Source organism: Fistularia commersonii, chromosome 11, assembly GCF_037954325.1.
Source record: "Fistularia commersonii isolate RoL2024-O1a breed Wild chromosome 11, RoL_Fcom_v1.0, whole genome shotgun sequence".
Taxonomy (NCBI): Eukaryota; Metazoa; Chordata; class Actinopteri; order Syngnathiformes; family Fistulariidae; genus Fistularia; species Fistularia commersonii.
In genome coordinates this window covers 11,329,365-11,342,963 of record NC_141294.1, presented here as the reverse complement: position 1 = coordinate 11,342,963, position 13,599 = coordinate 11,329,365, and the positions used below count along the sequence as shown (strand labels likewise).

The following is a 13,599-nucleotide window of genomic DNA, read 5'->3' as shown; positions in this document are numbered from 1 at the left end:
CATCCATCCATCCATCCATCCATCCATCCATCCATCCATCCATCCATCCATCTATCCATCTATCTATCTATCTATCTATCTATGGACATGATACATATGTGTAAGATGCAGTGAGTTTTAAATGTGGCTCCAATTTATATAGCACATGGTGTTACATTTAAGGGATAATCATATAATAATGCTTTCAGATTATCTTCTTTTTCCAAAGAAACTTTGAATAGAGATAAGGCGGCTGCAAAGACAACCAAAGTGGTTTAAATTTATCTATCTATTTGTTTATTCATTTATTGAAAGATGAAGAAACACATGAGTGAGGATTTGTTGTTCTACTGATCAGCCAAACCTTATAGTGATTTGATTGCTTCATTGCTTGCCGAGGCTCTGATTGGTTTGTTGCAGCTCCAGCTGATTGTGTTTTATCTGTGTCTACTTTGAAAGCCCTGTGAAAACCAAAACTTGCTCTGTGGTGAACACACCAGTTCCTCTAGTCTAGGGTGATCTTGTGCAAGATGAAAATGTGAAAGCATACATTTGGATGGACGCCTGCCTCGTCTCCCACACTCCTCCCCTCATGTGTTCTCAGGTATGGAAGAGGCTGATTGTGATCGCACAGAATTCCTCAGTAACTATCTGTCCAACATTGACGACATCATTCTCATCCCCGGCTCTCTTGGAAGAATCCGCTCCAGATATCCGAACAACTCCAAATGTATGCAACAATATGAGAGACACACAGGCAGTTTTGCCCCTCTGTGTGTCTTTCTTTTTTCTTGTCAGGCTCATTTCAATGTTTTTATTTTATATCTAAGGCCAATAACATCAAGATTGTCATGTTGATCATTAAAATGTTGTCTATTCTATTCTATTGTATTCTACAATACCTTTTCTTCTATTCTATTCTATTCTATTCTATTCTATTCTATTCTATTCTATTCTATTCTATTCTCTTAAGTCTTGAAGACTTCTGCTATAAAACAATGCTTTGTTAGGACTCCCTGGCAGATGTTTGGTTTTATCATCTCACATCATATCATATCATATCATAATTTTAACTCCTGTTTTTTTAAATCAAATTGGGAAGAGGTTTTCTATAGTGGTGTAGAAACTGCAGATTCAGCTATGAATCTAAAACTGTGATACATTATAATTGGGCTCACTTTCCTAACTAGGAAAGTGAAGTACTGTTTTAATGTAAATGATATATAACGATGCATTGACTTTTTCTCTCCTTGTTGTTTTTCAGATGATCCCAAGGCTATTGTCGCAAATCTAACAGTAAGTGATTGATTTTTATTTGATATATGAGTAGTCTGACACATAGACTCAAACATTCCAAAAATTCAGGATATTATGTCAAACGTGAATTTTTCCAACCTACTGTATATAGATACTTCATAATAATATCAGTAGTGGAAGACATATGCAAAAAAAGCTGTGACAAAATGTAGGACCAGGGGGTGGTGGTTCGATCGGATGAGTCAGTCTGCGTTCAGAAACAAGAGATTTCAGCATCTATAACGAATCTATCCATAATGCTGTTTAAAGGATTTTAGTTTCCAGAGAAAACCCTACAAGCTCAGGACAAGTATGCAAAGTAATATAGAAAACCCCTGACCTCTGATTGCTGTACTGCTTTCAAACCTTAAACAATTGATTAAAAGATAACAAAACTGTCTTGGTTACACTTCAAATTCCAAGCAACATTTGTTTCTGCTCCTCCAAATGCAAATTAATATTCCATTATGCAGCACAAGTTTAGGAAAAAAACGCTGCGTACCTCTCTGAATTCCAAACAATCTGACAGATATTAATGTGTTAGGGAAAGTGTGTTTACATTGTCTTTGGAAATCTCAAAGTTTCTTTTTCATACAACCTCAAAAAGCAAAGCACCAACCCCATTACCATCACTGACAGGATATAATGGTAATGGGGTTGTTCTGCTTGAGTTCTTTGGCACATCGGTGACAAGATATTGAATATATATACATACTGTATTTACAGTAGTCCACCTCAGTAGTCTAAACAGCCACCTTATCTCTATTCAAAGTTTCTTCAGAAGGAGAAGAAGGCAGGAATGATTTCCCGAATTTTTCCTTCAGACATTGGCGTCGTATACGTCTGTTGTCTAAGCTGCTCCTGTGGTTGCCCAGTATTTTGCAAAGGGGGTTGAAAGGGATTTTCCATAATTGCCAGCAGTTTTGCCACCATTCTGCCCTCGAACATCCCGCCAGGGTGGCGAGCTTAGAGTCAACAACACGACCCAGCCTTTTTTAGTTTAAGGGATGCTCTGGTTTTTTTACTCTTGTTTCGAGAAAACACTAACACGCATTCTGCACTCACTTCAGCATAGTTTAAAAGAAAGAGGATACTAGACAGACTATATTAAGCATGATTGGAGAATTTGTGTGATTCAGGAACTGAAATTGTACATCAAGCAAATATGGGCCACGAAATGCATATTTCTTCCATAAGCCAGAGGTTTAAAAACCAATTGTTTTTTTACACAGACTGATTTTTGACAGTATTGCCTATGTGTCTATTTGTCACTTACTAAGTGACTTTCACTCGTTTTTGTTTGTTTGTTTGTTTGTTTCAGTGCAAGAAAGCAGATCAACATTTTAAGCCCTACTTAAAGGAGAACCTGCCAAAGAGACTGCATTACGCAAATAACCGCCGTATTGAGGATATTCATCTGCTGGTGGAGAGGAAGTGGCACGTAGCCAGGTTTGTTTCAAACACACAATGCAGCACAAGTCTGACATGACAAGGCCGGGTAAGTATGGATGTACACAAATGGGGCCTAAAGATATATTGCTTCATGAATAGGTGGAAAGATGCGATAATAAACCAGTATGGTAAAAAAATGTCAAACCAAATGTGCCTTCCAGAACTAAATTGGTCTCCTAGAAAAAAAGATCACCTTTCACAAGGTATCAGTGTTGTGGTTAGAGTCTGGCGAGCTTCAAGTGCTCAATGTTTAAATAGCTTTCTGCTTAGGTTCAATTTACCTTTCATGGTAATTTTTCATGTTGATTTTGTGACTCTGTTGCCATAGTCGCAACAATAACTCAGAGTTGGAAATGTAAAAATTGGGCCTGGATAAAGGGAAATAAAAGACCATTACTCTATAAATCAATAATAAGATCCTTGCCATGAAACATAAAAGCAAAATATGAAATGATAATCAAAAAAAGGGCTTTAATTCAGTGTTGTTTCTGGCATTTAAATGGGAAAAAGTGATGTCAGATCAAATGTTGAGGTTGCTGCAATAAAAAAAAAAAAACACAGATGAACGATACAGTGATAAATGCCATCGTTGGAGTTTCTCACTGCGCATCTTGCTTTAATTAAACAAAGCAGTTGTCAACCTGAGTTGCCTGCTATCAACGCCTCATTGGGGTTACAAGCCGCATTCTTGTAAAATGATTAGATCTATTTAGGAAAAAAAATTGAGGCTAGTTAAGTGCTAATCACACAGGGAAATGAACACTTGACAAGCCGATGATGTAGACCAGTGATGTCTTCGTAACACAGTGAACCATGAAGTCATCAAGACTGCAAGTGAAAACACACTTTGTGTGTGTGTGTGTGTGTGTGTGTGTGTGTGTGTGTGTGTGTGTTTGTGTGTGTGTGTGTGTGTGTGTGTGCGCGTGCATGCGCACATGTAAGGAGGCCTGCCTAGCTGTTAACCTAGTCTTGAGTTATTTGAAAGGTGAACATTTGGCCTCACTTGTACGCGTTCATGCACCCAGACACCCTCGCGCACACACACACACACACACACAAACAGTGTACATGCACACAACCAGGAGCTCAAAATGAAAGAAATCTTTGAGTTTTCTGTGCCACTTGGATCGACACGGGGTCTAAATCTAATCGTACCACTGGTGTGTTATGCACCAGCTCGTACTCAGACACACTTAGAGTGTACATTAGAGATTCCAAACTGGTGAAATGTTCACACCAAATGAAAAACTGAGTTTGTCTCATTTCCCCCATCAGTAGGTCATTTACATTTTCAGCATGCTTGCGGCTTTGCCCCCCAGACACGCACATCCATACGTACACAAATGCACAGACACACACACACAAGCACACACAAACACACACACGCTGAGGTGTATTACTGGAAGTAGTGTTTTAATGCACACTTAATGAAAAGTGGCTGTTTTTCAATTAGAGGGCTGTGGTTTTGGGTCGTGTGAAGCGCCGGTTGTCCCGGGCTGAAGGCTGATGTTGGCGTCTGCAGACATAATATTACTGCATTTCAAATGTATTTAGTTCATCTTTTCATCTTGTTCTTTTTTTTATGCAGGCTTTTGGACTCTGACTTTTTAGTTCAGGGGTTCAGGGGGTTCAGGGGTGTATAAACTGTATAATATATGTGCGTGAGTGGGTGTTTCTGTGTATATGTGTGTATCTATGCCTAGTATACTTAACGTTTAAAACATTTATCGTTTACCTTGCATTACAGCATGAACCTCTATGGCACAGTACAATTCTGTACATTTTGGCTGTTACATCAATGTAACGGCCGAATGTTGGACGAATTGGACGAATGTTGTCAAATTTTTGGTTTCTTACTTGGTCCATGTCCACCACTCATTTTAAGACTCTTTGTTTAGTAGAAATATATTGCTCAAAGAAATAAAGAGAACACTCAAACAACACAATGTAACTCCAAGTCAAACACACTTCTGTGAAATCAAACTGTCCACTTAGGAAGCAACACTGATTCATTTTGACTTGTTTTAAGGACATTACATCAGCCTGTAGTGTGTTTTTCAACTTTAGTTTTGAGTGTGACTCCAAATCTAGACCTCAGTGGGTTAATGCAATGATTTCCATTGATAAATTTTGTGTGATTTTGTTGTCAGCACATTCAGCTATGTAACGAGCAAAGTATTTCATAAGAATATTTCACCAATTCAGATCTAGGATGTGTTATTTTAGTGTTCTCTTTATTTCTTTTTTGAGCAGTATAAATTGGGAGCCACTTATCGGCCGATTTTTTTTTTTTGCGGGAGTTTTGCAGTTGTTCCCTCGGTTAACATTTACATGCGTGCTGACCTTTGGCCTTGTATTGCAAAAGATGATCTCAGACTGCTTTTGCTGTATGTCTTTCAGGTGCCAAATACCACAGTAAGGATTAATGAGAGGCTGACAACTATTTATTTAATGACATGCAGCCTACGTGCACTTCTTATACTGTACTGTACTGTAGTGTATTGCATGGCTTGCAGTTTCCCTCGTTTTTATGTTGCTGTGCACTGTAGAGCATATTTTGAGAGGCAGGGCTTCATGATCGACATGTGTTACCTTTACATTTGAGCAGTAGATTCGCGATCAACCAGCAGATTGACATGTAGGGCACCCCTTGTTTAGTTCATGTCCTTTCTATGTTACAGATAAACAGTATCTCAAAGACAAGTCAACCTCAACTGCCTACATTAATGAAAAAAATTCTGAAATTGATGTGATTCAAAATTTTCTCAGAAATCCAAGAGCAAAAAGCAGTTTTACAACTCTCTGGCCTCTCACCCTCTCAACTCTTTAATTCCCTCCTCCTATTTCATGTTTATTTTCTTTAAAGGGCATAAAATACCAGGTGATGTGAGTCAGAGACAGTGCAGTTGTATTGATCAGCAATAATGCGCATTAATTATGTTTGGCTTATCGTGCTTCTCTTTTGATTGGGTAGAAGAGCTAAATGGACACTAAAGGGTTCACTACCCAGTACCGGCCCGCAACCTGGTGGTTGGGAACCTCTGGACTAAAGTACAAAAAAAGACATACATTTACGAAGGTTAACGCACCGTCCTGTGTATTGTGATGACACTGAGGAACAGCTTTCGGTTCTTGTTGTCAGTGATGCATTGAAAACTGACTGCTTTGTTTGTGGTGCTTTGCCCTTTGCCCTTTTTCGTCCCATTGATCCAGAGCTGCTCCCAGACAGAGTCTCAGCCCTCAGAGCAGCAAATGAATGATGGGATTGCCATGGATCTTTCTTAGCTGCTGTCAGTTAACAGGTCAAGGGTCACTGGTAGCAGAGTAAAATTGATTTCACAATGTGAAAATTTAAAAATATATTTTGTCCTGCCATTGCTCCTGTGACTTACAGTCACATCATCAAATGTCTCTTGTCAGCACTCTCTCCCTCCTACCTTTTACCGTAACGTTTCACCATTCAATCATCCTACACAAAAAAACAATAATTGACCAAAACAGTTAAACTAACATTTGCACTGTTGATGGTGTCACTTTTCAGTACTTCCGTATTTATGTTGTTCTATGTTACTTCTTGTGCTTTCTGGTTATTTGTGTTAGGCGTAAGGAATCACTCTATATCACTAGGGCGCATTATTTTGCAGAATTACGTAAACAGTAAGGAGTGGCGGTTAAATCTGGTATGAACTTGTAGAGAAAGCGCCAAGTGGATTACAAAAAATGTTTCGAGAAAAAAAGGTATAGAAACTAGAGCACGTTAGCCAATGCTTTGAACCTGGTTCTGATTTCAGTTGGTTAGAATGACAAATGCAGTGGCACGAATCAAATGGTTTCACAGGTCTTTGGAATTTTTTTCTACAAACACTGCATCTGAAAATGTCTATTTTACTGTTCTGGCTCGACAGTATTTCAGGCCTTTAGCAGGCTGCTCATGTAGCCTATCGTCCTCTCTGTAAAAGAGGGGCTAAATGTCACATGAGAAGAATCTTCGTCTGGCGGGAACTGATGGTGTGCTTAAATCACATTGCAATCTATTTGTCAAAACAGGAGAGCTCCTGAGGGGAAGAGGCACTGTGGCTTCTCTGGTGACCACGGATATGACAATAAAATCAACAGCATGCAGGTACTCTCAAGTCACCCTTAATTCAAGTTCATAATCTTATCTGCATAATATAGTGACAAATCAATCAATATGTGTCATCAATTGTCATTTCAGACCATTTTCCTAGGGTACGGACCCACATTTAAATACAAGACTAAAGTGCCAGCCTTTGAAAATATTGAACTTTATAACGTTATGTGTGGTAAGACGTTTTGCAATTTCTACAGTTTGACAGGCTGTTCCTCTCATGTGCTGAAGTGAGAGTGTTTGTTTTTTCTTGCTCTCAGATCTTCTGGGTCTGAAACCAGCCCCCAATAATGGAACCCACGGCAGCTTGAATCACCTGCTCAGGAGCCCCACCTTCAAACCCACCATGCCGGAGGAAGTGTCTCGGCCGCTGGCCTCAGGTCTGGGCCCCGCGGGAACCGATGACCTGGGCTGCAGCTGCGATGACAAGGTCAGCCATAGGTGGCTTTACAGCCAGTCACTTTCATTTCGTTCGTGTAGTGACAACGTTCTTAGCCATTTTAGAGCGACGTTCATTTTAAGGGATATCAAATTGTTCACTTCTGCTCCAGACATTTATTTATTTATTTACAGCAAGAGATTCGTTGTCTCGGTTGTGTTTTTTTCAAATACAAGACTAAAGTACCAGCCTGTCTCACAAGCCCTTTTAAGGGCGTGTCATTTCAGTGGGCACTAATAAAAACTAATAATAATTAATCAGATCAAAAGTGAATGTCCCTCAAAGAAATGGACCTCCAGAATGTGATTTCAAAGGTAGCACAATAATATCCTGTAGTCTCTTGAAAGATTGGCATTTCTGGATGACAAATAATGCTGAACACCTTGGTTGGAGATTAGCAACTTAGCCCAAAATTTTATTTTCAGTAGTTTTTTTAGTATTCTTTTTTTATCTATCTATCTATCTATCTATCTATCTATCTATCTATCTATCTATCTATCTATCTATCTATCTATCTATCTATCTATCTATCTATCTATCTATCTATCTATCTATCTATCTATCTATCTACCTACCTACCTACCTACCTACCTACCTACCTACCTACCTACCTACCTACCTACCTACCTACCTACCTATCTATTCAAATAGTTATTTATTTCATTTTTCATATTGTTTTTTTTTTTAATTTGCTTGGAGTTGCCATTTTTAACCATGCACTTTATAACACCTTGAGTTCTTGGAAAAAATGAAAAACAAAATAAAAATAAACAAAATAAAATAAACAAAATGAAATCATGCTTAGCTAATTATATTGGTTCCATTGTGTTGCACATTTCTTTAAATGCGGCCCTAAAAGGTGGTTTAAAATACCAAGTTATTTTAGATTTATTAAGCACTTTTCCCTTTTACTTTTCTCAGAGGTGACTAAAACCAATTTGGTTTGGTCATCAGCAACATTATGTTTGCTCCCAACTCAAACGTAAGTCTTGGACAAAAGGATATATTGTGTAAATATATTATGAAAATTTATATTTCCAATAGTTAAATCAGTCTTGTCGGTTTAAAAAGCACATCCATTGAGAGAAAAGCTGAGTGGAGAAGTGATGGATAATCAAGCTAAATACATCTGCTTTTTTAAAACAGATGTCCTGTGAAAAGAGTTATCTGCTTGGGTCATCACATAATGATAGTGTGTGTGTGTGTGTGTGTGTGTGTGTGTGTGTGTGTGTGTACGTGTGTTTGTTTCACTTAAGAAACATTAAACTTATCCACATGTTGAAATATTTTTTGTAACCTTTTGCTGCAGAGCTGGAAAAATTCACCCTCAGTTTGCCTTTTTTTTTTCCAATCCGTAGATTTCATTTGCTATCATAAAAACATTTACAAAAGGTTGTCTTTCCTGTCTCACCTTTTCCATTATCCGTTTGTTTCATGAAAACAACCCCCTCCGTCGGCCAAACTGTGAGTGAATTAGATCCAGCCTTGTTCTGCTGTAACTGTGCTGTGTTTGTGATCCCCATGTAGATCTCTGGCAAGAGATTGTTTCAATCTCCGATCTTTTTGCAGTTGCGTGTAAAAAGTAGGGGCCAGAGAGGTTTGAAAGTGACCCTTGTACGAGGCTATAACCTGGAGTCACTCTGGCTCTGTCTCTTACAGAACAAAGTGGAGGAGCTAAACCAACGATTGAGGCAAGCTATTGATGGTTAGTTTCTTTCTAGCACTGCTGAAAATGTGAAAAATAATACGAAATATGCAATTTTTAAGCTTTAAGATGTGGCTTTCAATGCAATAGAAGATGGTTAAAATTTATGGCAATATGATCTTAATGGGTCCCTTTGGTAGACGGGTGACAGGCGCGTGATGAACCCTGCCACTCGGTCGATGACGACAGGATGGGATCTAGCGGTACAGATAAGGGGTAAATTAATGATCTGAATGAATAATGTTCACTGAGTTCACTTCAATCGATTGGGCCCAGCAGGTTGATTTGGCTGGTCTGTCATGGAAAGGTCAGCGAGCTCTGTTGGCTGAAAACACCATATCGCTGTCTTGCAGCACAATGAAGGTGTACAATCGGTGCCATAATTTATATTTTAAAAATCTTTAAAGAATTTGCAGGTCCCTTGTTCAATTCCAACTGTGTTGGAATAGAACTATTTCTGTGTTGAGTTTGCACGTTTACCCCAGGTTTCCTCTGGTTTCACTGCTTTTCACCCACAGTCCAATAACATGCACTAGGTTCACTGGAGACCCCAAATTGCCCAGATGTGTGAATGAGTGGATGAATAGTTGTATGTCTCTATATGTTGCCCTATGTATGACTGCTACCCAGTCCAGGGTGAAACCCCCCTCTCATGCAATGAAATCCCGCACCCCAATTACCCTGAGTACTAGAGAAGTGGTATACATAACGAATTAATGACTGTATGAATGAATAACATTTTTGTTCGAGCTTTCATGAGAGCTAAGATATGTCACTTCAGCTATGGCCGATCATCGCGCACTGGATGTCAATCCAAGCTAAAACAAAGTTTCAAGTCCCAAGAAGTGCACCAGTCTTGAAGACTTTTTCACAATGACTTAGAACGGGGTTTCAAATGTAACAACTCTGCTATTACATATTTTTTTCCAAAATGACATCCATTAAGCCTGTATTGTCATATCTTTTAATCACAATTCATAGCAGATTGTAACTTATGATAGCTACACCGTTACCTGACAGTTTCCCAATGAAGCGTTGTGATCTGAAGATTCGTCCTGCCCGCAGGGTGAAGCGTCTTTTTATACTCCCTCCTTCTCTCTCCCTGCGCCGTGTCGCTGTACCCTTTCCCTTCCAGACAGCAGGAACCTGCCATATGGGCGACCTGCTGTGCTCTACCGCACCAAGTATTTCATCCTCCATCACAGTGACTACATTAGCGGCTACAGCGAGGCTCTCTCCATGCCTCTATGGACGTCCTACACCGTAACTAGACAGGTACCACTTTACCCGTCTTGGTGGCGATCCCTCGTCCTGTACCTGGGACAAGCCAAAAAAAAAACCTACATAAAAACATAAAATATCTTCCATATTCACAATGTTATAGCAAGAGTGAGAAAATAATAATCTTTGGTCTCATTTTTAACTGCTTTATGACTGTTTAGAACTCAAAGCATAATTTTCAGGGTAATTTTTGCTGTTTTATTGATGTTCTGTTGTGTGTGTGTGTGTCTGCCGGTGTGTGTGTGTGTGTGTGGTCCTCCAGGTAGAAGTGTCTCCACTGCCTGAGGCCCTGTCCAACTGTGTTAGACCCGATGCCAGAGTCCCCCCTGCCTTTAGCCAGTCCTGCACCAACTATCGAGCGGACAAACACATCACTTATGCCTTCCTCTACCCGCCTCGTAAGTCAACCGCTGCTTTCTGAAGAAGAACTCTGAATCCAGTACTTTGTACTCCAGTATTCTGGCATGGCCATATTTACCACAGTCTGAAGTAAAAAAATTGCATTTTGTGCTTTTTACCTTTTTTTTTTTTATAAAAATTGAGGGGACTGTTGGTTCAACCCACTTTCAAATGAGATTGTTTTTACTGTCATTAATTGCTCCATATCTAGAGTGGGCCACTTTTTTATTTATTGATGGACTTTTTGTTTATACACATCTTTAGAGTATTATTTGCAGTGACTAAGCAGCAATAAATTCAAACTGGTGAACAGAGTGGAGATGCTTTTTTTTTATTTTTATTTTTATTTTCTCTCCGAAACAATATGTAAAGTTAACCCCCAACATCGCCATGCTACCCTAAATGCAGGATAAGAGGTATTGATAATGAATGAATGAAAGATACATTTTTCATCACTTTGTTAAAAAAATGTAGATTGTGTATTTTGGAGAATTTTTACAAGAACCCCAGAAGGGAACGTAAAATGTGATTTCGATATTTTTTTTGTTTTCTTCATTGGCTTATAGTGTGCCTCTACCTCTTCCTCCTCCTCTGGGTTGTTCCCTTTAGGAGTCACTAGAGCAAACCCTCCATCTAACCCTATTCTCTGCTTCCTCTTCTCTCACACCAACCAAACTTTATGTCCTTTTTCCTTTCAATGTCCTCTTCTGCTAGACTTCCTGCCTGTCAGTTCCAACCCCAGCATCCTTCTACCCTACCCCGCCTCTGTACGTGTCCAAACTATCCCAGCAGACCCTATCTCCAACACACCTAGCATGTGTCGTCCCTCTGTTGGACTCATTCCTCATCCTATCCATCCTTGTCACTCCCAAAAACACCCTCAACATCATCATCTCTGCTACATCCAGCTCTGCTTCCTCAATGCCACTGTCTCTAAACCATACAGCATTGCTGGACTCATTCCCATCTTGTACACATTTTCTTTCATTCAGGCTGATTCTCTGTTATTGTACTTTATTCTTACACCTTACGTTTTTCTCCACCCCTTTAAATGTGCTACTTGAGAACATTTTTACTCAAAGGAAAATGTTGGTAAATGTATATATTTTTTTAAATTTGTTGACAGAATTATCATCCGGCGCAGACAAAAAGTATGACGCAGTGCTCATCACCAACACCGTGCCCATGTACCCTGCATTCAAGAGTAAGTCTCCCATGTATGTATATACTGTATATAAAAAAATCACAGCCCATTTTTTTTGTACATATAGATATAACGTGGGCTGTGATTTTTTTAATTATCAATCCCATATCTCTTCGCCAGGAATATGGACTTACTTCCAGAGAGCTTTGGTGAAGAAATTCGCCACTGAGAGGAACGGGGTGAACGTGCTGATCGGGCCAATATTCGACTATAACCACGATGGAGTCAGGGACTCGGCTGAGAAGATAAAAGGGTAAGATTTCTTGTGATTTCTTTTGTACAGATATTGATATTTATTGATACATCGCAGACATGATTAGATTTACTGTTGTACTTCACTGAACCATATTCCTTTATTGCTAAATATTAAGATAAGCTCATTCTTTATTGATCCCCATCAGGGAAATTCAATTGTAATGGTTGCAGCACGGTGGTTCTGCCTCACAGCAAGAAAGTTCCAGGTTCAAGTCCAGCAGGGAGACTTTTTGTGTGGAGTTTGCATGTTCTCCCTGTGTCTGTCCAGGTTTCTTCAGGGTTCTCTGGCTTCCTCCCACTGTCAAAAACATACACGAAGTTCACTGGAGACCCTAAATGCCCAGCTGTAAGAGTGAATGGTTGTCTGTCTCTATTTGACATGTGAATGAGAGGGTGAATGGTTGGTTCAGGGTGAACCTGCCTCTCACCCAATGATGGTTTGGGTAGATTTTGACAGCTGAGATAGGCTACAGCGACTCTCAGTGCAGAATAAGTGTTATAGATAATGAATGGTTCCTGTCAAAATGTCATCATGGCAACTGGACTTGATTTCTTCCCTTAAAGATGTTTCACCTCTCATTCGGGAGGCTTCTTAGTCCTTCAAGGTCAGGTCAAGCTTCAGGTCTTCAGGGGAAGAAATCAAGTCCAGTTTCTCGGTTCATTCATTCATTCATTCATTCATTCATTCATCATTTATACAGCTTATCCTGCATTTAGGGTTGTGGGGGTGCTTGGGCCTATTCCAGCTGTCACTGGGCTAAAGGCAGAGCTCAACCTGGACCAGTCACCAGTCAGTCACAGGGTCCATATAGAGACGTACAACTATTCACTCACTCATTCACATGTCTGGGGAAGTTAAGGTCTCCAATGACAATGAACATTCTGCATGTTGTTGGAGGACGAGGGCAGAGGAAACTTGAAACCCACTAAGATACAGGGGAGAACATGTAAACCCTGCACATAACTGGACCAAGGACCTCCCTGCTGTCAGGTGCGATGCCGCAGATATGCTTGGTTCTGCACAATCCATCACAGAATGGCTGGCACAATCACCAACGTATTCAAACGCCATATTACCCTGTTTTTTGTGGCGGAGTTGGAAACTGGAATTGAACAAATGCAGTTTTGGCCTCTTAGAACTCACCCTGTTCATAATGTTGGTCTCGCAGCTGAGTGTGTACACACAGTCAAAGGTACCGGAATAAAGGCGTGTAATACTTTTCTGCCTAAGTTCAACTTTTGTGTTTTGATTTTCGATTGCAGATATGCAAGCGGGACGATACCTGTCCCTACACACTACTTTGTGGTCCTCACCAGCTGCTTAGACTTCATGCAGACCGCAGACTCGTGCAGCGGCCCGCTCAACAGTTCCGCCTTCATCCTGCCGCACAAACCCAGCAACGACGAGATCTGCAACGTAAGGAGCCACGTGTTTTAGTGAGCAGTAGATGTGTCGAAGG

At 40.0% G+C, this 13,599-nt stretch overlaps 1 protein-coding gene across 4 annotated transcripts in view; it reads left to right on the top strand.

Moving 5' to 3' along the window:
* Nucleotides 1-13,599, top strand: part of enpp2 (ectonucleotide pyrophosphatase/phosphodiesterase 2) — a 31,608-nt gene that overhangs the window by 16,145 nt on the left and 1,864 nt on the right. For 2 of the 4 annotated variants that reach the window (XM_086154917.1, XM_086154916.1), the window contains 12 exons: nt 584-709; nt 1,244-1,275; nt 2,597-2,724; nt 6,775-6,850; nt 6,944-7,031; nt 7,117-7,286; nt 8,955-9,000; nt 10,136-10,275; nt 10,544-10,679; nt 11,807-11,884; nt 12,005-12,137; nt 13,403-13,556. In XM_086154917.1, coding sequence (XP_086011043.1) covers nt 584-709; nt 1,244-1,275; nt 2,597-2,724; nt 6,775-6,850; nt 6,944-7,031; nt 7,117-7,286; nt 8,955-9,000; nt 10,136-10,275; nt 10,544-10,679; nt 11,807-11,884; nt 12,005-12,137; nt 13,403-13,556 — 1,307 coding nt within the window. Of the gene's footprint in view, nt 1-583; nt 710-1,243; nt 1,276-2,596; nt 2,725-6,774; nt 6,851-6,943; nt 7,032-7,116; nt 7,287-8,864; nt 9,001-10,135; nt 10,276-10,543; nt 10,680-11,806; nt 11,885-12,004; nt 12,138-13,402; nt 13,557-13,599 lie in introns of all 4 variants that reach the window. The other 2 variants (XM_086154915.1, XM_086154914.1) reach the window with 1 other exon arrangement.